Consider the following 24,310-nt stretch of genomic DNA (forward strand, 5'->3'; position numbering starts at 1 on the left):
TATGGGATAATGATATGCACATATACAGATGGTGATAGTATTGCATGGACAGGGTATAAAAAGCCAATGCATTGGTGGAGTTGTCATTTTTACTCAGGTGTTTCATCTGAAAAGGTCTCCAATATGATTATGTTTGCATGATGGGAATTAACAGACTTTGAATGGGGAATGGTAGTGGCAGCGAGACACATGGAGCATTCCATTTTGGAAAATGTTAAGGAATTCAGTATTCTCTGATCCACCATGTCAAGAGTGTGCTGAGAATATAAAATTTCTGGCATTACATCACATCATGAACAACGCAGTTGCCGACGACCTTCACAGAGTGTTGCAAAATGTGGCATTAATGAGCTGTGACAGCAGACAACCATCGCGAGTGCCTTTGCTAACAGCATGACATCACCTGCAGCATCTCTGCTGGGCTCGTGACCATATCAGTTGGACCCTAGACAACTGGAAAACCATGGCCTGGTCAGATGAGTCCCGATATCAGTTGGTAAGAGCTGATGGTAGGGTTTGAGTGTGGTGCAAATTGCGAAGCCATGGACTCAAGTTGTCAATAAGGCACTGTGCAAGCTGTTGGTGGCCCCACGATAGTGTGGGCTATGTTAACATTGAGCAGACTGAGTACTCTGGATCTCTGGGTACTTAGGAACCATTTGCAGCCATCCACATACGTCATGTTCCCAAACAGTGATGGAATTTTTGTGGATGACGATGCACCATATTACCGGGCCACAAGTGTTTGTGATTGGTTTAAAGAACCTTCTGGACACTTCGAGCTTTGGCTTGGCCCACCTGATTGCCAGACATGAATCCCATCGAACACTTATGGGTTGCACTGGCAACACTTTCACAGTTGTGGACAGCTATAGCAGCAGCATGGCTCAGTATTTTTGTGGGGGATCTCCAACAACTTGTTGAGTCTATGCCAGCTGGAGTTGCTGCACTACACTGGGCAAAAGGAGGTCCAACATGATATTAGAAGGTATCCCATGACTTTTGTCACCTCACTGTACAGCTTGCAAGTAGTCTGATGATAAGGAAACGTTAATAGAAGCCAAACAGAGAAAGAAGAAGGAATAAGTGATAAGTATCAAGAATGACATGTATAAGTCAGCTCTTAAGAGGTGTTTGAATGTTCTATTCTGAGTGAAGAATAATAGGTCTCAGAGGAAGATAGTTTCATTAAACCTCTTCATTAAACAAATTAATTGCTGAAATATTAAATGATGGAAATATCAGTAAGGGAAATGGAATGTTTGGAAACACTTTGTGTTACATTTTTGTGTTGCTCTGTTTCACATCTTTACATGACAGTGTGTTTATTGTTACTTCCACATGGGAAAAATATATTAAAAACAAAGATTCCAAGACTTACCAAGCGGGAAAGCGCCGGCAGACAGACACATGAACAAAACACACAAACACACACACAGAATTACTGGCTTTCGCAACCGATGGGTGCTTCTTCAGGAAGGAGAGGGAAAGATGAAAGGATGTGGGTTTTAAAGGAGAGGGTAAGGAGTCATTCCAATCCCGGGAGCGGAAAGACTTCCCTTAGGGGAAAAAAAGGGCAGGTGTACACTCGCGCGCACACACACACACACACACATATCCATATGTAAATAAAATAGAAAGAAACTTCCACATGGGAAAAATATATTAAAAACAAAGATTCCAAGACTTACCAAGTGAGAAAGCGCCGGCAGACAGGCACATGAACAAAACACACAAACACACACACAGAATTACTAGCTTTCGCAACTGATGGTTGCTTCTTCAGGAAGGAGAGGGAAAGACGAAAGGATGTGGGTTTTAAGGGAGAGGGTGTGTCTTGCTTGTGTCTGTGTATGTGCGGATGGATATGTGTGTGTGTGTGTGTGTGTGTGTGTGTGTGTGTGTGTGTGTGTGTGTGTGTGTGTGTGTGTGCGCGCGAGTATACACCTGTCCTTTTTGTCCCCTAAGGGAAGTCTTTCCGCTCCCGGGATTGGAATGACTCCTTACCCTCTCCCTTAAAACCCACATACTTTCGTCTTTCCCTCTCCTTCCTGAAGAAGCAACCATCAGTTGCGAAAGCTAGTAATTCTGTGTGTGTGTTTGTGTGTTTTGTTCATGTGCCTGTCTGCCGGCGCTTTCCCGCTTGGTAAGTCTTGGAATCTTTGTTTTTAAAATATATATATATATATATATATATATATATATATATATATATATATATATATATATACTGTGCTACTTTGTTCAAGGTCTTCTAAAGATGTTGGTGCCAGTACTGCAGACATGTACCTGGAAATAAATCAAAAATTAATTGCTCAACTCTGTTTTTTAAGTGGTCATTTAATCTTTATGATTACCTCTCTTATGTATCTGTTCATGGTATCATAATTTTTTAGCAATACAGCAGCAGCAGCAGGAGTAGTATTAGTAGTAGTAGTAGTAGTAGTAGTAGTAGTAATAATAATAATAACAATAACAATAAGGGCATCCTTTACACCAAATTTTATACAATTTCTTATTATTATTTTAAATCTGTGAAGAATGGTGTACTTGGAGGTGTTTTTATCATTTAATGGTACTCCATGAATATGCCATGAGTGTAAGAGTGAGCGACTTACTTAGTTACTTTATTGGATAGATAAAAAATCTATTCACCAAGTGATGGAAAAACGCACACATAGAAGACTGTTGTAATTGGCAAGTTTTTGGAGTCAGCGGCTCCATCTTCAGGCAGAAGGGTTGATGAGGAAGGAAGAAGGGTGAAGGTAAAGGACTGGAGAGGTCTAGCAAAAGGGTTAGATTTCAGGAAAGTTAGCCAGAACCACAGGTCAGGGGAGACTTACCGTACGGGATGAGAAGGAAAGACTGATTCACCACTGCCTGCGAAAGCTTGCTAATTACAACAGTCTTTTATGTGTATGTTCTACTGCCACTTGGTGAGTAGATTTTTTATCTTTCCAATTAAATAATTTTGTCAGTAATTGATTGTTTTCATTATTACTTATTTACTTTCATATGCCATGGATTGTGTTCTGTGTATCTCGACATAATGTGTTTTATGTCAAAACTGATTGACAAAAATAATATATTTCTGCAAGGGAAATATGGCTCTGTGCTGGTTTGAATGAATGGTTACAAGGTTACAAATCACTATGTGTGTGGTCTCTCCTAATACGCACAAATGAAATGGAGTAGAAGGATTTCTTTTAAACTTGTTCTTATTGTCCATCAGCATTTTAAAATCCCAAGGGAGTGGCTGTACATATTTATTTGACTGTTTCTGGTTAAGTATCACACTAAGCCATGAATAATGAAGGTCAGTTTTATTACTGGTGTTATATTTATAACACTTGTGGTTTCATTCCTGAATGGTTATTAAGAAGTGACTTCATAAGGGACTACTGTACTGTGAAACTGTTGTTAATGATAGATAGTTATCTACAGAAGGCTGAGGATGAATGGTATATAAAAATTTTTGTTACGTGTTATTGTGAATGAAGTATCTCATGTCTAAGAATAAAAGTTCCCCATATTAATTCATTCTACATTCATGAATGGAAATATGGAAAGCAAACTAATTTTCCCTCATTTGGATCAAGAAAATTGTTAATAACATGTAGAGCAGGAGTCGCCTAAATGATGATGATTGTATTAAGGATAAATGTGCCTTTCTTTTCGTTCCTTGAAATTTGGAAACGGGAGGGAGGTACTAGCAGAAATGACCGTTTGTGGATGGATTGCGAGTTCTGCCTGAATAGTTCACTTGGTAAGAGCAATTCCTGCAAAAATCCAGGCTTTGGCTTTGAGTCCCAGTTCAGCACTCAGTTTTAATCTGTCACGAAGTTTATTTTAAGTATTATGTGTATATGTAGACTGAAACAACAAATGAAAGTTTGTACCAAGGACAAAATTTGAACCCAGATCTTTTGCTCATGTGCTAATCACTATGCCACCCTGTGACAGTGGCATTGTACAACTGCACCGTCTACCCTAGCATGCCTTCTTCCTTAGTCCAAATTCCCATTCATGACTTTGCTCACTTGGAATGCCCCCTGAACTTGAACATCGTGGTGCATGGAAATTTGGATTGAGGAGATAGGCATGCTGGAGTTGTTCACATAGTTGTACAAAACCACCGTGCCAGGGTGACGTAGTTGTTAGCCCATCTGCCTAGTGAGCAATAGATCCAGGCTAGAATCCCCACCTTCATACAAATTTTCATTTGCACTTCAGTCTGCATGCATTCATCATATATGTTTGATACTTGAAAGGGACTGTGGAACCGTATACTTTCACGACTGTGTTCCACTTGATATCGTTTGACTTTCTTCCAAACTCTACTATGCTGCTAGATGAAATTTGAAAAATGACAATTTAAAACTAGAAGAGAGATTGTAAGCAGGTCAGTGTTCAGTGGAAAGTCATAAATGAGCCAAAAGAGGTGAACACTTAGTAGAGTCCAATTGTAAAGAGGAATAATCAAATAAATGAAATGAGTAGGTAAGGCAAGGTAAACAAACAATAAAAGAAAGAAGAATAACAAGAGTGAAAAAAATTACTGTAAATTGAGGCGAGATTGCTGGTGAAATGGAAGCTCATATTCTGAGGAACGAGTGTTGAGGAAGGGGAGTCCAGGTGGTATATGTGCTAAACAGGCATCTGGCTCACAACTGTTGTGTTGAAGGGTGTTCACCCTACTTATTATTCTCTACATACCGTCTTGATTAGATTTAACTGCAGCTAACTTCCAGCCCTCCAAACAATTTTTGCAACTGATCAGATGCTACACTACAAATAGACAAAAATATATTGTGCCAATACATGATTACATGTTGCAGATTTCACTCAGCATCCAAATAGTTGTGATCTTAGTGCCAAATTTACTACACATGCCATCTATTTTTTCCTCTATAACTTCACAGATAAGGGGTTGCTCTAAGGCACTTTAAGCCCCTGATTCTAATAAATAGCAATTTTACAGCTATCTACATGTTTCCATATGCAGATTTTATTACAAAAAGGATAGATTGCTACTCACCACACAGTGGAGATGCAGTCGCAGGTAGGCACAACAAAGTTTTCAGCCAAAAATCCTTCTTACTAATCACAAAATGCATGTGCATATCCATGCAAATGCAACTGACACCCATATGACCACTGTATGTGGCTGCCAAGGCTAGACACCAGAATGGATGAGGATGAAGGGATAATAGTTGGGCTAGACTAGACTGTCCTCAGAAGTAAGAACAGTAGTCATGTGTGTGTGAGTTGCGTTTGCGTGAATGTATGTGTGCACATGTTATCTAATTCAGAAGAAGGCCTTTTGATCAAAAGCGTTCTGGTCTAACAGTCGTTTTGTTATGTCTCTCCGCGACACAACATCTCCACTATACAGTGAATAACAATCTATCCTTTTCATAATATTGTCTGTATTCCCCCAAGATTTTCTTTTGTTTTGATATGCTCTTGGTTGTGCTGCAGATTTTTCTTTGCTGATAATACTAATTTAGAATTATTTCTAGATGGTGATGAAGATGATAATGGAGGTGACGATGAAGAAAAAGCAGAAGAATCATGGGCTGGCTGGGCTTTGAGCTTTGTTCCTTCACTATATCCAGCACATGGAGCAGAGGAGTGGGAAAGTGACCAATACATTCCAGTACCTGGTCCTACAATGCACGCTGGGTTTTATATGGAGCAAGCTTCAGTTTCATTGAAGGTACTGTGTAATTTGCATCTGCATCTGTTCTCTGCAAGCTACGTTATGGTTTGTGACAGAAGGTATTTTGCGTACCAGTATTTTTTATTCCCTGTCACTAACGGCACATGGAAAGAATGACTGCTGGTATGTCTACATATGACCTGGAATATTTGTGATTTTACCATTGTGGTCATTTTGCAAGATGTTTGTAGGAGGAAGTATGAGGGTGCGTCAAATGAAAACCTTAAATTTGTAATAACAAATTGAAATTTCATGCCGCTATCCTTTAAGTTAGTAAGTGTGCTACAAACAGCATGCAGAATGGCCTCTAGGTGGCAGCATAGTGCAGATGCACAAATTCAGTTGCAGTATCAGTATAAAGATGGCTGCCCCACTTGCGACCTGCACGAGGGAAGAACAGCGTTCTGTTATTCGGTTTTTCCTTAGTGGAGGTGTGAAACCTATTGAAATTCATCAACGAATGAAGGTTCAGTACATGCATGTTTGTCACAGCAGCAAGTCTACGAATAGAGTAGGAAGTTCGCAAATGGTGTGACTTCAGTGAAAGATGCCCCTCGTTCCGGTCAGGCACAACGAGTTGTGACTCCACAGAACATTGCAGCAGTTGAAGGAAAACCACTGAGTGACACTGAATGACACTGCAGCATGTTTACAGATTAGTCATGGGTCAGCACACCACATTGTGCATGATGCGCTCCAGTTTCACAAAGTGTCTGCAAGATGGGTACCATGGCAGCTGACTCCTGAAATGAGAGAACCACGTGTTGATGCTTGTGAAGAACTTCCTTGGCACTTTGAACAAGAAGGTGATGGCTTCCTTGAAATAATCGTTGCTGGGGGCGAAACCTGGGTTCACTTCTACCAACCGGAAACAAAGAGAGCTCGCAAAGAATGGCGCCATTCCTCATCACCAAAACCAAAGAAGTTTTGAACAGAACCATTGGCAGGGAAGGTTATGCTGATTCTTTTGGGATGAAAAAGGCGTCATTTTGGAGCATTACATGCCTAGATGGACTACTGTTACCAATGCATCATACACAGATCTCCTAAAAAAATCATCTGCGGCCTGAAATCAAATCAAAGTGACCTGGATTGCTGTCAGCAGGTGTCCTTTTGCAACATGACAATGCAAGGCCCCACACTGCCTGTACAACAGTTGCAACAATCACAATCTGCATTTTGAGTGTCTTCCTCATCCACCATACTCACCAGACCTTGCCCAAAGTGATTTCCATATATTTGGACCACTCAGAAATGCAATGGAAGGAAAGAAGTTCCGTACTGATGAAGAGGTACGCCATGCAGTTCATGAATGGTTGCACAGACTACCAAAAGAATTTTTTTCTAAAGGAATTTATGCACTTTGTAAGTGCTGGAGGACTTGCATTGAGTGTGGGGGGAGATTATATTGAAAAGTGATACAGCTTTGTACCACTTATGCATGATAAATAATATTTAAAAAAATATTACCCTCATAATAAGAACCTTGACTCTTCATGTAATTTGATTTCTCAGAATTGTAATGGTTAACCTCATTTTAATGCCCAATGCCTCTCTTGTAGTGACAACTGGAGTTGAATGAGGATTTCCATGAGACAATTGCCTGACTAGATGAACCCATGGCATAACAACCCACTGTTGTACATGCACTCAGTGCAATCCCTGGGAATGAAGGTTGCAGTAAGATTGACCAAGTTTGCAAGCAGCTAATCAGCTAGACGGATGAGTCTGAAGGGGTCAAAATTGGGTGTGGGACAGTCAGTTTAGAGAAACTCCAGTTTGGACAAGTCTCAGGCCTGGATGTTGTTTTCATCCTTTCTCTGCCATTCAATTCTTAGCTGTGCGCATCTCCTCTGAGGTCACTTTCTTCCTCTAAATTATAATCAGATCCAGTATGTTCAGAACTTTTGCTCCAACAAACCTTAAACCTGTTTATACTTATCTTTGTTCAAATTCCCCACACCAAGCTCTGTTATTCCAAAACAGTGTGGTTAGCCAGTGCCGCATTGTAGCTAGTTGGATGGACCTCCACAATCACAGTGAAGGAATGTCTAGACCACTTACTGAACCAAGCAGTAGACTACGTTTATGGTGTTACAGGAGCAGTCGAGGTAATTTAGTTAAGCAGCAGCTGTGTGCTATGAATTAGTGGAATGGGTCAACAATCCTTTTTAAACGTACTAAGCCTTATGGGAAGTAAATTTATGTTAGTTCGGAAGAGAAAGAAGAGAGAAGCCAGAAAGCTCACAGCACTACATTATTGCCCATTTCTTGGATATGAGGCTGCAGTTGCTATACTTTATGTATTATGATTTTTTGCATTCATCCAAGTTAATAGTACTTGATACAGTTCAGCTGTACATTTCGAGAGACTGCTCTCATAGTCAGGTTGTTGACACTCAGTTTATGGCATGCACAAAATAAAATAAAAAGCTTATTTGACTATGGGTTCTCATCTTATGTAAAACTTCACTTCACAAACTGTGGCTGTGCAGTTGGCTGTGTCCTGTTCTTCAGCTGCGGATACCAAGAGTGCCCACTCGCTGAAGAGGAGGACATAGCACACTGCATGGTTGCATTGTGTGAAGTGAAGTGGATAAGAAGACTAGGACACATAGTTAATGTTTTGTTTTCTTTTATTTTATCTCATTTTATCTAAAGAACATGATGATGCGAGCGTCAACAACCTGATGATGAGAACATTGTCTCAAAGTTAAATTGTATGAAGTGCTTCATTGCAAATGACTATTACTGATAAAAATCACAACACTCTGATAGCAGCTGGTGCTGCCTAGGTAATCGTTGTGGACGGCAGCCAGCAGCAGGGCGGCAGCAACTGACGATAGTGCTGTGAGGACACAGTCAGCATGCAACAGTGGATGATGTGTAGAAGCAGGTCTTCACACAATGAGTGAAACAACCTAGCAGGCATTTCAGGCGATGGAGATGTAATTGTGCAACGGCACTAACATTCAAAGTCACCCAGTGGGAAATGTGCTGGTTTGTTGAAAGCACTTAACTTAATACCACAATCATTTAATGGAAACAAAAATATCAATGATTGTGGTATAGCTTCCAGTTTGTCAGCACAGAGTGGGTTGGAACTTTGCTGAAATTTTAAAAAACTATGATAATGGGTTTGTTGCAAAACAAATGGTTAATTAGAGTTGACTAGCAGCCTTGTGCTTGCTTGGAAACTAAGTAGAACTTTGTTTATGATGATATGATCAAAACAATAGTGCATGCTTGTAGAGAATGAATGACATTAGCAGACATAATAGAGATTGCTTTGAGAGAGGAAAGTGTGATTGCTTTAGCAATGAAAAGGTAAATATATGAATTAGGGGTACAGCACTGCATAGCAAAATAAAGCAGTGAATTGTTTCAGGTGCAGCAGACCAGTCCATGTAGTGCAGTACTGTCTGTCAGATAAAAGAACAGGGAAGATAGAACCAGCAGTAATGGGTAATGGAGCAGATAATAGAAGAGTGCCAGTTGGGAAAACCAATGTTGATCCCTCCACATTTAGGAGTAGTTATTGAGAAACTGAAAATTTGTTAGTGATGTGGTGTTCTCTGTGAAACTTGCCAGGACACAGAGGTCCATTTGCGCATCGAAGTGCTGTAACATCTATCAACTATGAACAAACTACTCACCATGTAATAGACTGCATGAAGTGTGCATGAAATGCACAGAAAAGAAGAAAGTGCTCGCAAATTAAGCAAGGGCATAAGAAAATAGTCATGATGTGCCTTGCAAGGAAAAAGAGTGAGAGCGATCTGCAAAAACAAAAGTGAATTTGTAGAGCTGGAGTGTTGGTAAGGCATACACAGCCAGATGGAATTCCATATTGATAATGGGGTGCCAATATGTTTGACACAAAGGAGTATCTAAAGTGCTGTTGGAAAGTATGATGCAATCAAGCGCATTAGGATTCAGGATATCATTAATATAATTGCAGAGATGAGACACCAAGAGATTTTGGCTTATTGTTGTATTTGACTATGCAAGAAGGACCAAGCTGTGGGCTGGTCTTTGCTGATGCTAGGTGTAGGTGTTTGGAGAGGTGGAAAAAGGCTTACTTCCATTTTAGAAAGATTAGCTTTAAGTCTGCATATCTTAAAATATTCATAAAGTTTAGTGAGGCTGTTCATTAGGTGCTCATCACATTCAGAATTACCTTCACTCTGATATGAAATTTCAAGGTCATCTGCACACTAGAGTTTTTTGGCATGTCTAGTTCAGCATGTCTGCTATGTAGAGATTGTATAGCATTAGAGTGAGAACCTAAATCAATTAATTTAATACCACAGGTTAGGTACATTACAAGTAAGAAATTATTACCTTTTCAAATCAGTACATGTCCTTTGAGCACTACTATTCAGTATGTCACGTGGCCACCACACACTGCAATTAGAGCTGCTACACGCTGTGGTGTTGAATCAATAAGGTTCTGAATACGTTCCTGAGCCATTTTCCTCCACACAGTTTGTATCTGAGCCCACAAATCTGAGACACCAGTTACTGGATGACCTTGACACACCAGGTGCCGATCAATCATATCCCAGACATGTTTGATGAACAACATGTCTGGCGAACGTGCAGGCCAGGGAAGCAGTGGTACCTGTCGCTCTTTGAAGAATGCCTGTACGTTCCTCTTAATTTGTGGCTGGGCATTGTCGTGTTGAAATATGACCTGTGGAGATGCTTGAAGTGAAGCAGGGGGAGTACCTCAGGCTCCACAACCGCCATTGGGTACCGGTTGCTGTGCCCGCAGTATGTGCGAGGCAAGATCAGTTGTTGTAACCAATGGTGCCTCAAACCATCACACATCGTGTTTGTCCCCTATTCCACTGTACAATGCAGCCCTTCAGGTTGCACTCACCACGGTACCTCCGAACACGTATGCGGCCATCACTGTAGGACACATTGAAGTGGGACTCATCCGAAACGAGTGCACAAGATGACGGTCATCCTGTGCTGTGATCATGTTCAATGGTCCAGTTCCCACTCGACGCTGCGTACGACTTTCCTCTATCCACTGCTTCCACACACGCATCACTGTCGTAGCAGTGTGCCCTGTACGAACTAAAATGTCACAGTATGACAACCCCGTTTCCCAAAGACCAATTATTATGCCCCTTTCAAACTTGCTCATATGCCAATATGATTCCCTTTGACGTCGACGAGGCATACTGGCACTCACTTTAATGTTTCCACCTTGTGTGGCAGCTCTGCATTGACTACACAAGGTGCATCATTGACCCTGTCGAACCGACACGAGAGGGCTCTGCTCAGCCTACGTGTATCCCATGTCGCTGCAAAACATATCAAGTATTGCTTGCACACCCGTCACCACTTCCACCAAGTGTGGCGCTATTCGGGTAAGTCCTTCTCGGTGTTGCACTTTTCACAAATAGCATTGTTTATAACAGTAACTTAAACTCTCTTAAATGTTGCTGGTAATGGTCCTATGCAAAGTATTAATTAAGAAGACTCGCATATTGTATGGAAGTAAACGTCAATCTCCATTTTGATGTGAAAGAAAATGGCACATTCAAGGCTAGAAGATAGCCTACACAGAGCACACATGCACTTTGCCTGTCAACTGTGGATGCATCTGGGTGTAATACAGGTACTATCATCAGAACGCTCCTTCCCAGAAGACAATGTTGCCCCCATTCTCACCACCTATAGCCTACATATTCCTCCATTGTGATCTGATTCTGTATCGCATTGGAACTTTCAGAAAGCAGATTGGAATAAATTCTCAAAAGTGTTGATGAGTCAGTAGAAAAGATTCCTGCCATACCAAGCCATACTCAAAGTTTCACTGCCAAAAACAGTGTACACGTAGGGTGCTGTAAAGAGTACATCCCTGCATGGACCCAAGTGATCAACCAGATATATTATAAATTCAAGGAAAGTGAGGACCAAGAAACAGATATGAACTTGATGAATTCCTTGAATGAACAAAGGGGAGGAAAGCTTGCACAAGAAAACCAGGGATGCTGACTTCACACATTCCAAAAGAAAAGCCTTGACATTGGTTCAGAAACTGGGACAAGACTCTTCCCACAACACAAAGAAGTCAATAGTATCAGGCAACACAACACGTCACGTACTGAGAGTTTCCAAGGATAAAACAAACATTCGACAAGGAAATAAAGAATTAGTGAGATCAAGAAACTGTACAGTATAACCCAAGATTTTGTGCTCCATATAAGATTACTGAACTGGAGGCAGCCCTTAAGCATATGAAATGGAGAAAATCATCTGGACTCTACCCTGAATTTTTGGTGCCCCGTGGAATCGGAATGTGAGATTGATACAGAGGGTATGAAAAAAGAGGCATCTCTTTGTAAACAGGACTGAACCTGAAGCAAAAGGCAAGTAGGAATCTGGTGGTTAGTAGAGACAGTAAGTGAACAGAGATTGCCAGCGTGAAAATAAAATGAGGTAGTGAGAAAGGCATGCAAGTCAAAAGAAGGCTAACAATAGGGGCTTGAGAGGAATGAGCGTGCCAAATAAAAATGGACATAAAAGGAATGACATAGGCTATTGTTCCAAAATATATAATAATGTGTTGGTAAAAATGGAAGAAGGGATATGTGTAACATATTTACTGAATGCCACAGATAAGATAGCAGCAGCAGAATTCCCATTGCTGGTAGCTGAGGCAGTGCTGGAAAAAGAAATCATCCAGTGTGTGCTATGTCAGTAAGACCAAGCAACAAGTAAAGGTACGAATAAATATTCTAAAAGAGAATATAAATGGTAGTTATTTAAATGCATTAGGGAATGTGGGCATTACTGAAATGTGCACAATGTGTAGTGATGGGTTTCACTTGCCATGAGATGTGCCATCTTACACAGAGGGTATCAGGCATGAAATCAGATTGCTAGCAGAAGCAGGGAAGGTAGAATAATTTCATCATGACCCTTCAGAAGCAAGTGATTAGCAAGAAGTGTGGGAAAGTGAGATAATGTGATTCTCTGTTTCAGATTCTGTGTGATTGACAGGCACCAGTGGAGGAGAGCAAAGTTGCTGGCTCATAGACAACATGCCATGCGTTTGTATGATTGATAGTTGCATATGCACCTAAAAAGAAATTAGAAGTCTACTTACATACTGTTGCCACCGTCCTTGTAGGTAGTGGGGAGTGCAGTGGTGGTGGCCACAGCTGCTGTAGGGACAGCAGTACAAAAGATACTGAAATTGTACATTGTAGGTGAATAACAGCAATAAGGTGAGCGTTCACTCACACGAGTCACAGTGTAACAAATTACCTAATTAGGAGAGAAAATTTTAATAGGAGACCACAACTGAATTTTTGGTAACACTCTTATGACTAATGGAAGCACACACATCTGATTCACTTTCACTGTTATCTTTGTGGTGACTAGAATTGCTGTCAAAATTTAATGAAACAAAAATTTGTTCAGTGTAATTTTCCACTAAAGATTCATTCTCCCATGCTTTCATTATTTCTTCCTTCGTGTGTCCTACAACATTATGCCAATCTGACAACAAAGTTTGGATTATAGCACTCATGATCAAATTTTTCACTTCTGCCAGCATATGTTTTTTTGTTGCTCCATGCCACACAACCCTTAACTTGAGGTCACGTGATTTTAATGGAATTGAAATTGCAGTAATATGGTAGCAATCTGAGACCCCATGGTCATATTTTTTTCCCAGCTCATCTGCAACATACAGCAGTATAGGTGCTTAATTCTGAGTGATGAGATCCAGTAATTCATCCTTTCTACAGTCATCTGGTATGAGAATTTTTTTTGTAGCCAGTCAATAACGTCTTGTTTTCTGGAAGTTACTGTAGGTGCCTTATCGAGAATAGTCAAATGATCTGAGGCACTGTCATAACATTACTGAAGGTTTACTAAAGTTTTTGAAAAGAGAGTTCTTAAACCACCACTGAAATGTGTCTTTATTCATTTCTTTGTGATAATCAGTGGTTTTCTTTGATCTAAACAACAACAACAACAACAACAACATACAGTCTTCCATGAATGCTGCTGATGTGCCTGCGTGGAGAAGAATCCGTTTACTACCTTTTCCGGTGGATTGGGATATGATGCCTGTTCTGAATCATCTGGCCCACCCTGTACACATTCAATGGCTTGCATTTATGCATGTTTTGTTAAGCCAAACAATATCATTAAAGTTTTCTTTTGATATTGTCATCAGAAATTGACATCACCATGCTAGAATATTACCTCTTTCCATAATGACCTTTCTTCTGTTAATTGTTTTAATTTTGAGCCTAAGCCGTGCTCTAGATTTTACAGTGAATGTTTACTTCCTCTGAAAAGTTCCACTTCTTGTAAGGAAGCCTTCAGTTTATAAAGGATTACATGTTCCTTTCTCGAACAGTAATTACGAGGTGATCCAGCTTCAGTTTCTTCTATTTCATACATTTCCTTCCCCGTTCTTACAAGTATTTTTGTGAATTTTTAATGTGCCCATGAATCATTATATTGCTTAAGTTTTTAACCAGATAATTTATATGTGATCTTTTGCTAAAGATTATGAATCTGACATTGTTTATTTTTGCATATTTTTATGCAGATACTAAAATGTGTACGTTAGTACGAACTTCAGAAGTAGATACAGTTTTGCCTTATTTTCATAAAAATATTTTTATAGTGGCACAGCAGAATATGCAAAAATTACTGCATATTTAGTGCTTCATCTCCTGCCCTCCTGCTGTTGTGACCTGCCCTGCCTGGACCCCTCCCAGCCCCTGCAGGCCATGTGACCTGGCAAGGCTTGTGCCTACAAAACAAGCAACACAGTGAGCGTATGGAGACAGAAATATCTGTGATTTGCTGATTTCCTTTCCCCACCAATCAACTGCCCGAAAATTCAGTCACTAAGTAATTTTAATTGAAGTATAGATGATGATGTAATAGTAAAGTAAAAGTGCATGAAATTTCGCATTGATAACTCAGTGTATCCACTGCTGAGGATAGACGAGGTGCTTGACATTGTAGGAAATGCAAAATACTTTTCAACCTTTGTTTTGGGGAAAGGCTGTTAGCAGGTCCTATTAGACAAAGGGGATTGAGAAAAGATGGTTTTGAGAATGTTTCACAATGGCCAAACAATGCTGCATATCTTTATTTGAGGCACTGTAACAGCACAGTGGTATTGCAGGGAGATTATTCTGGATCATGTCCATCTGTTTATGGGTGTGGTGTGTCCCAGCTTTACCTGCCAACACAGAACTGATGAGGAAAAGTGAATGTATTGAACATACAGAATGACCTGCATACTCCCCATACCTAAAACCTCTAGAGCATGGGTGGGATGATCTTGGCAGAAATGTTTCTCAGTGAACACTGCTTGCTGAACCATGCAAGAACTGAAAACTGCCTCGAGAGAGGAGTGGGACACTATCCTCCAAGGACTCCTCAACAGTTAGATAGCCAGTGTGAATAACAGGTGCAAAAGGTGATTTGGTGCCCAAGGAGATCATATTCTGTACGGACAGTTTGATATTGACGTTTGGAGACCTGTGTCAAACATGAAAGTTGTTTATTTCTGTTATCCTGCTTTTCCATGTCATGAAATCTGTACTTTTTTTGTTATAAATATATCACTCCACCTATATTACAAATGTTCTGTGTTTCATGTTATTCATCATTGCCTGTGATTATTCCTGTCCAAAAACATCTCTGCTGCATAACAGTTGTCAAGCAGTGTATTAATGACAGTGAAGGACAAGGAATTTGTGGTAGAATTGGAGCCAAAATACTAATGTGGCAACCTGAGATCACCTGTGTCTACATCTACATCAGATCTTCATCTATATCCATACACTGCAAACCATTGTGAAGAGCATGGCAAAGGTTGCTTCCCATTGTACCAGTTATTGGGTCTTCTTCCCTTTTCATTCACATATTTAGTACAGGAAGAATGAGTGCTTAAATGCTACCATGTGCACTTCAATTATTCTAACCTTGTCTTTGTGATCCATTTATGAGTGATACATAGAGCTTGTAGTTTATTCCTAGAGTCATCTCTTAAAGTTAGTTCTTGAAGCTCTGTTAAGCAGGCTTTCATGGCATAGTTAATGTTTTCCTTGAAGTGTCTGTCAGTTAGTTAGGTTTTTTTTTTTTTTTTTTTTTTTTTTTTTTTGGCATCTCCATGATGCTTTCCCATGTGTCAGACAAAACAAACCTGTAACCATTCATGGTGCCGTTCATTGTGTACATCCAGTATCCCTTGTTAGTCGTACTTGTTACGGATCCAACACACTTGAACAGTATTCTGGAATCAATCGCTTTAGAGCTTTGTAAGCAATCTCACTTGCAGACTGATTGGATTTTCCTAATATTTTACCAATGAGCCAATGGCTGCCACCTGCTTTACCCGTGACCGAACCTATGCCATCGTTCCATTCCATATCCACATAAAATGTTACCCTTGGATTTAGCATGAGTTGACCAGTTCCAACCATAACTCACTGGTATTTTAACCATATGATTCTACATGATTTCTGTTGTGTAGTGCAAAATGTCACATTTCTGAACAGTTAGAGGAAATTGCCCACCTTTCAACGACTTTGAAATTTTTTGAGATCGGACTGAATATTTTTGCAGCTTTATTCAGGCAATATGTCATAATAGATAACCAATCATCTGCAAAATGCCTGAGGTTATGATTTATATTATCTGAACGGTTATTAATATTGAATATGAACAGCAAGGATTTCAACAAACTTCTGTGTGGTACACCTGAAGTTACTTCTATATCTGCCAATGACTCTCCATCCAAGAAAACATACTGCACCTTCTCTGCCAAGAAATACTCAAACCACTCACAGATTTTGCTTGAAAAGCTATATCATCATATTTTTGATAATAAGCATAGGTGTTGAACTGATTCAATTGCTTTTTGAAAAACGAGAACTATAGCATCCACCTGATTACCTTGATCTGTGACTTTTGGGATGTCCTCTGAGAATAGCATGAGTTGACTTTCACATGAAGGATGTTTTCAGAATTCACACTTGTTGGAATTGTTTTCAAGACACCTCATTACATTTGAGTTCAAAATATGTTCTAGATTCTACCCTTGGATTTTCCTTTGCAAAGAAACATTTGAAAACCCGGTTCACCATCTGTGCGTTTGCTCTGCTACTTCAGTTTGTTTCTGTTCCATTCATGAGTGTTTGGATGCTGTTGATGGTACCAATAACAGCATTTACATATAACCAGAATTTCTTTGGGCTTTTTGGGACATCTTTAAACACTATTCACAATGTTAGTTACCGAATAATTCTCATATTGCTCTTTTGTCAGCTAAAAACAAAGAAATTCAGCATCTCTCTATCTATACACCTACACTTTGTTTACTTATATTACACTATAATCTGTTTCTTTCAAAGCTTCTTTACAAGTGTCTATATACCGTGGAGGGTCACTCTCTTCATGAATTGTTCTATAGGTGCATACTATCAAGTGTACGGCCAACTATTCATCAAAACCTTAACCAGTGTTCTTGTACATGCTCCTGTCCAGAGCTACATGTTTCGAAGTTCCTCTCTGAGATATGACTCTGCTGCCTCTTATCTAGTTTACTGAAAATGAGTTGTAAAGACCCTCTATGTCCTTGAATTAGAATAACACTGAAAGTTTCTGGGACAGTTCAGAACAAAATGCAAAATGCCAATGTCAACCAAAGTAATCTTGCCAGTTTGATTTATTGTGACGCCATTGGTTAGATACCTATGGCTTATTTGTCCAGAAGCTTTGCGGCGTGGCACGTTACTTTTTTTACCGCCCTGCCAGTGTCCAGCAATGTTCATTTGTCTAGCTAAAAGCTGTAGTAGAACATACTAGACCACTACTGTCTACTGCAGGTCGCAACATACAAAGAATTATCCGGTAAACGGGATGTGGCTAGTACTGAAATAAAAGTTTTAACTTGGCAGTGTAAATTTACAGGTGTATTTTTACGATAAAGATCACAGTTAATACTACCAAGTCTGTAGTAAGTGTCTACACAATGTAAAGCTCCCACGCACACCATAATCACACACGTAGCCAGTTTATGTTATTTATACCCATTACCAAAGTTAATAGAGTTGCTGGATCATTTAGTTATGAAAATGCTTGCTCAAATGTTGTGCACTCTGCTCTACATGTAATACCTGTTCCAGTCTTAGATCGCACAACACGTCACGTGGTTTTAACTATCAGTCAAAAGCAATCATTTTGATATTCCATCCAAAATTCCACACGACTTCCACTATACCGTTCACTTAAATACGCTTTGTATTATTTCGCGAACTCGTAGTTAGCAATTTTCCGCAATTTTATAGTACTTTCATCGGATCTGCTTTCAATGACATGTTACTAGTTCGAACCCTCAGCCCCGACTTCTCTAGCTTCCACCAAAGGCTTTGTTCCCAGCAGAGATTGGTGCGAGCTTGCATTTTTCTGATTGGCTGATATCACAAACAGCAAATGAGGTTGCAGTATTATCCCGCGCTAACCCTCGCTTTACTTCAATGACCAATCTTAGTAAAACATTTCTTTCTATGGCAATTGCTAAATAAATAAATTTAGAAAAGTATCAAATATAAAATTACTCCTTCCAAAATTACTGATTAATTTGTGTTCCACTCACGATTTATTAGTATCATAAACTGACTGCACATTTAATGATAGTAAATCCCTGTATAGTTTAACTGGTACTTCGTGAATAAACAAAACAATTTTCATTTACTTCTCTTCTTCTTCACTCATACAACACTCACACTGCTAATTACTACACATACAAAACAATTATAATTATGCAAATACATTAAATATTAATCAAACATAACTTTACAAAATTGTTTTGACTACGACTGCTAGCACTGTCCATCAACTGCTGATCTCTGCTGCCTACTAGTACAACTACGTGCAGCTCTGTAACTCAGGTCCATGTCAGCTGGTGACATCTGTCGATGACTCATGCCTATAATGATATCGTCCTAACAAGTGACAGGAGCGATGCGAAGGCGCTACGCCTCAACTTGTTTAGGGATATTGCTGTAAATCACGGTAGTTGTTAAGTCCCTCAAAGGACAAAGGTTGTTAACCTTTTTGTCTTATGAGTTTATTTACAGAACAGTGGGGAGTATAATAAAATTTTAATTTGAATAAAAATATTAATTCTATTAATTCAGAAACTAATGCATCACTGTTGTTCCTGCTATGTTTTCAGCTGTAGAAATATGCTTAGAATTCACAAGATGGTGCAGTGGGCATATGATGAAGCTATTATTTGACATTGTTAGATTTTGCTAATTGATAAAACTTAAGTAAAGCCATGTTTTTGCTTTAAAACAAGCAGATGTCTGCTTGTGTCTGTGTATGTATGAATGGGTGTGTGTGTGTGTGTGTGTGTGTGTGTGTGTGTGTGTGTGTGTGTGTGTGTGTGTGTGTGCGCGCGCGCGGGCGAGTATATACCTATCCTTTTTTCCCCCTAAGGTAAGTCATTCCGCTCCCGGGATTGTAATGACTCCTTACCCTCTCCCTTAAAACCCACATCCTTTCATCTTTCCTTTTCCTTCCCTCTTTCCTGACGAAGCAACCGCTGGTTGCAAAAGCTCGAAATTCTGTGTGTGTGTTTGTGTGTTTTATTCATTGTGCCTATCTACCGGCGCTTTCCCGCTTGGTAAGTCTTGGAATCTTTGTTTTTAATATATTTTTCCCATGTGGAAGTTTCTACTTTATTTATATACAAATTTAATGTGATAAGTTATCTTCAATATTGTAAAATTCCTTTCCATCAGATAGCCTTTGAGGTTCTTTGTAAACTTAAGTGTCATGTACATTGTCAAGCAGTTTTTTGGGCAGACTACTTAGTAATTTGATACTGTGTACTGGGGTTGTTTTCCAAGCATTATCAGTCAGTGGGATATGCTTTGTATAACATTCTTCCTTCGTGTGTTGTGGACATGTACACTAGCATATGTACTCCACTCTGCACTATCTTTTGTGACAAATATTATAGTTTTATACATGTATAAGGGTGTAAAATTTAAAATGCCTTATCTTTTGAAACAGTTTTCGTATGTTTCAGAAATCTTTCTTCTTAATATGATCCTCATTGCTTTTTTATGATGTGAACATCCATTTTATTTCTTGAATGTTTGAGTTTCCCCACACTATACTCCATACTGTAGATATGGTTCAAAGAATCCATGGTATGCTGTGCACAGAAGCTGGTTGTCTGCATACTGTAATTGCTGCTTCGTGATGAATGTGATGGATCTGAGTTTCATACAGACAGTACAAATATATTGTGTCCATTTCAGCCCGTTGTGTCTACTATAATACCTAAAAATCTAGTTGATAATGCTTCTTCCGGTCTCATTTCATCCACCTCTAAATCCATGTGCGCAGCCTTCTCTTTATTTCTGAACACCATATACCTTCTTTTTTAGGTTTATAACAAGTCAGTTTTCCAGGAGCCACTGAGCTGTGGTGTTTGCAGATATGTAAGCTCTTCTCTCAAGTTGTACCACATTTTGGTCATTTTCAGTTGTACTATGTCATCTGCAGGCAACCAATCTATTATATATAAGCATTTCCAGGATTTTTGAGAAACCTGATGTCAGTGCAACTGGTGTGTGGTTGTTGGGGTCATCTTTATCCCCTTGTTTGTACACTGGTACCACCCTGCTTACCTATAGTTTTTCTGGAAAAATTCCATAACTGAAAGAGCTGTTTGCTTTGTCCAGAAATGGTGAGATTATATGCTCATTACTTGCTTTATTATATGTTTCGATATTTTGTCATCACCAGCTGATTTCTTGGACTCTTATTAACCTTCTTGTGTGGACAATTTCTTTCCAATTTTAAGTTCCCTACCACATTTATATAGTTATCATTAAGTATGTTAGCTATTTCTATACCATCTTGAACCAAATTGTTATCTATTTTCATAGACCCGATATCTGTTTCTTTGTTCGCTCCAGCTTTTTCTTTTCTTTCAGCATTAATTGCATTCCAACCTGTCTTACCTTGTTTTTTGAGTTCAATTATGGTGGCAGTAATTGCTCTTGCTTTTGCCCTCTTATTATTTTTCTGCATTTCTTTCATAGAATTTTGTAATTTTCAACTTCACCCCGCTGTCTTAGACCATGCAGTTTCCTTTGCAGTTCTGTTATTTCACTGGTAATACACTTTGTCTGATCATTACTTTACTTTGGTGGTTACTGTATTAAAATGGTGTGTAATTATTGTAATAAATGAATCATACTTTTCATTTACATCCTGTAGCTGTAGGGTTTCATTCCAGGTTTTCCTGCATAACATTGTTCTAAAGATGTCAATATTTTGTTCACCGATGTTCTTGATTTCTTTGTTTGTTTGTTTTGGTTCTGATATTATGTTCTTATTTCTGTGAAAGCAGATCAGCTGTCCGTGCTGATCAGATATTTCACTCAGAGTTACACTTACAAATATTAGTAATGATGTCATCAATAACTGCCTGACTTTGAGAAGTCACTCTTGTCGGTGCAGATATTGTTGCCTCCGTATTGTATTGTATTAACTGTTCTTCACAATCGTGTCTTGGTTTTTATTCTTTCCCCGTGCCTGTGCTAAGTCTCCATATATAACTATGTTTTTCTTCATATTTATTCCTAGTAAGGTGCCAGTGTTTTTAGAAAGTATTGCCATTTGGTGATCGGTACACACAAAACAATCTAAAATCTTCAGTCACTACACCAGTGATTTCAAAGTCTTTTTCTCTAGCTATGGTTATTCTCACATCTGTACTGAGACAATGTTCTGTGTATTCAATATTCTGATGTAGTACTTTTATGTAACTTTCCTTTTGCTGGCTTACATGTTGTGGGATACATTCTGAGAGCATGTTATATAGTTCCTCTTTTTTTGTGTAGTGTTATATTTTGCTTTTTTAGCTGCAGCAAGAAAGAAGGTTCAGCACAGGAGATATTGATTTTTTTTTCACCATGCATGAAATTTATAATGGTGGTTACCTAGGGTCTGAAGATAATGTAATGGAACACCAAAATTAATCAAAAATAAAATAAGACCTATAAATGCAGCTGAAGATGTCATTACTATTATGTAAAGATAATTTTAAAATGTACAAAGACACTTAAGCATTCATGCTCCAACACTCTGTACACTATTAGAAAAGGAAAAGACATGCACTTAACAGTGGTTTGCAGCATATGTATGTAGGCATAAACATTATGCTATGGCAACTGATAATACCTATTCCAACATTTATGGGAGTGAGATTTGTTGTAAAATGTTCTATATTATGATAAGAAACATTTTAGGTCTGTAGTTACTCATGTAACAATAAAGAAAGAAAAGCCGTAGAACCACTGTGGTGAAATGGCAAGAATGGCTGGTATGAAGGCAAAGCAATGGAGCTTTTCCTCTTCAACTACTATGTAATGATTTCTCAACATGAAGACCTTTCTTTGTGGAAATGGCTGCAGTAATTTAGTAAATACTAGGTTTGAAGATGCCAATGATATTACTGCATTTTATTTTTTTTACCCAGAATGTGTGATATATTCTCCCTACAGTTCAGATCTAGTTTCAGCTGACACCTCTATTTCTTTCATGTGAGCTTGATAAGAAGCATTGTGAATAAATCGGTGGCAGTCATATTGGATTATCAGAGTCTATTCTGATAGAGACTACTGTGTCATTGTAATTCCTGCCTCAAGATTTCATTTGTAAAAATGTTTTTTATAGTATTTACTAGTGTTACCACTACTATTACTACTACTGCTGTCATTATTAATACCACTGTTAATATCCTTTCTCAGTTGACAGCCATTTCTACTGTATTAGAAGAATATTTAAGTGTCAATAATTTACTCTTTGTCTCGAATGTGACCTCTGTGTAGCTTTTCTTAGCTGTAAGGGAGGTGGTCTAACTTTAACATACATCCCAACTAATGGGATTACCCATGAAACCATACAGTATCTGCAATGAATGTTGATTAATCAAGTATTCTGTGGTCATGATAGCCATTGAATTTGAAATTTTAACTCACTCAACTCCAGTTACAAATCTTGCTTCTCTGCTGTCACAACCAACATAATTGTTATTACTGTGAGAGATTTGCTTAGCATCAATGATGCTATAAATAGCATATAATAAATTGAAGCTGCCATGTCAAAAGTCCACAATAACTTATAGCATTAACACTTATTATATTCTGCCATTTTTCTTGCAGGTAACAGAAAGCACATCAGAGCGGAGTTACTATGGGCCACGTAAGGTGAAATTCGTGCCTTTTTTATTTCTTCAGCTTCAAGGCTGCTACGGTGATGTTATGATGCATGGCTCAAGGTGGCTTAATGCTCGAATGGGAATCAGTTACGCTTCTTTGGAACCTCATGGTGACTGCTTCTGTGGTGTGAAAGATAATGGAGGGGATATGGTAAAGCCTGAATCTTCATTTTATATTCCCTTATCGTGATTATCAAAGCTGGAAAGTTATTAGTTTGGACTGATTGATAGATATATAGAACTTTTTTCCACAAACTTTGCTATCACACTAGTATCCCTGATGTGTTGTTGAGATTTGACTCTTGTGTACGTGCGCACATGTGCGTGTTTGTGTGCACACCATTAGAATTTAATGTATTTTTTTCAACATGAATTCTGCGTAAGTGGTATACTCTTTTGCTGGTGAAATCTAGCACTCTATAGTGTAATGCTCAAAAATAAGGTTTTATTGCCAGTTATGTTATAAGCATCAGATGCATGTTATTTATTCAATGATGGTGGAGAGAATAATTTTATTTGTTTCAAGATTCATTTGTACTTTTTTTCATGTTTCATCTGGAAACTTTCTACAGCTCAGTTTTGGCAAATTGAAATTTGAGCATCATTTCTTTGTCTCCTTTGTTAAATTCAAGGCCTGACATAAAGTTTGTGTGACTTGTTTAAACAGACTCCAATTTTTCTGTCCTTTGATAACTCTGTCTTTGTTAACCATTTCGTTTTTCTTGTAGGAATTGCTGGCAGTGAAACAATATTACTTGTTACCTCTTGCTTTCACTACTTTTTAGATCTGTTCAAAAAAATGAAATCACGATTTTCATTTGCTCCATTGTGCTAAAGAACAGAGCCTGAGGAATCCTCACACAATTCACTCTTGACATTTGAGCACACTGGTTTTAACACTCTCCATACTTGGTTTTAGCACAATACAGCAAACAAAATGGAAGATCAAGTGATTACTTTCACTTTTCCTTCTTTCTATTCACACACCTAACACTCATTGCTAAACTCAGTTTCAATATTTTTTTATGGACTACTTGTACATATTCTTATGCAAGGTACAAGACATCTAACTGGGTACTTTTGGGTCATTCATTATAGACAGTAGTATACTGATCATCAACAAATTGACTTTTCCAGTAAGGCATGCTTTGATTTGAGCTGTTTATTGGGCAGTATAGAGGTATCACCCAAAGTGCATTATCCAGTTATACTGTTTAACACTTGACATGATGGAAAAAGATGGGCTGTCTTGCGTGACACCTGTTCCCTCAACCTCTGGG

The 24,310-nt window shown here is 38.8% G+C and overlaps 1 protein-coding gene across 2 annotated transcripts in view; it reads left to right on the forward strand.

Moving 5' to 3' along the window:
- LOC126354204 (intermembrane lipid transfer protein VPS13B) overlaps positions 1-24,310 on the forward strand; it is a 192,381-nt gene that overhangs the window by 42,562 nt on the left and 125,509 nt on the right. For both annotated transcript variants that reach the window (XM_050003660.1, XM_050003661.1), the window contains exons 8-9: positions 5,523-5,719; positions 22,975-23,181. In XM_050003660.1, the coding sequence (XP_049859617.1) occupies positions 5,523-5,719; positions 22,975-23,181 (404 nt within the window). The remainder of the gene's footprint in view (positions 1-5,522; positions 5,720-22,974; positions 23,182-24,310) is intronic.

Source organism: Schistocerca gregaria, chromosome 3, assembly GCF_023897955.1.
Source record: "Schistocerca gregaria isolate iqSchGreg1 chromosome 3, iqSchGreg1.2, whole genome shotgun sequence".
NCBI classification, from domain to species: domain Eukaryota; kingdom Metazoa; phylum Arthropoda; class Insecta; order Orthoptera; family Acrididae; genus Schistocerca; species Schistocerca gregaria.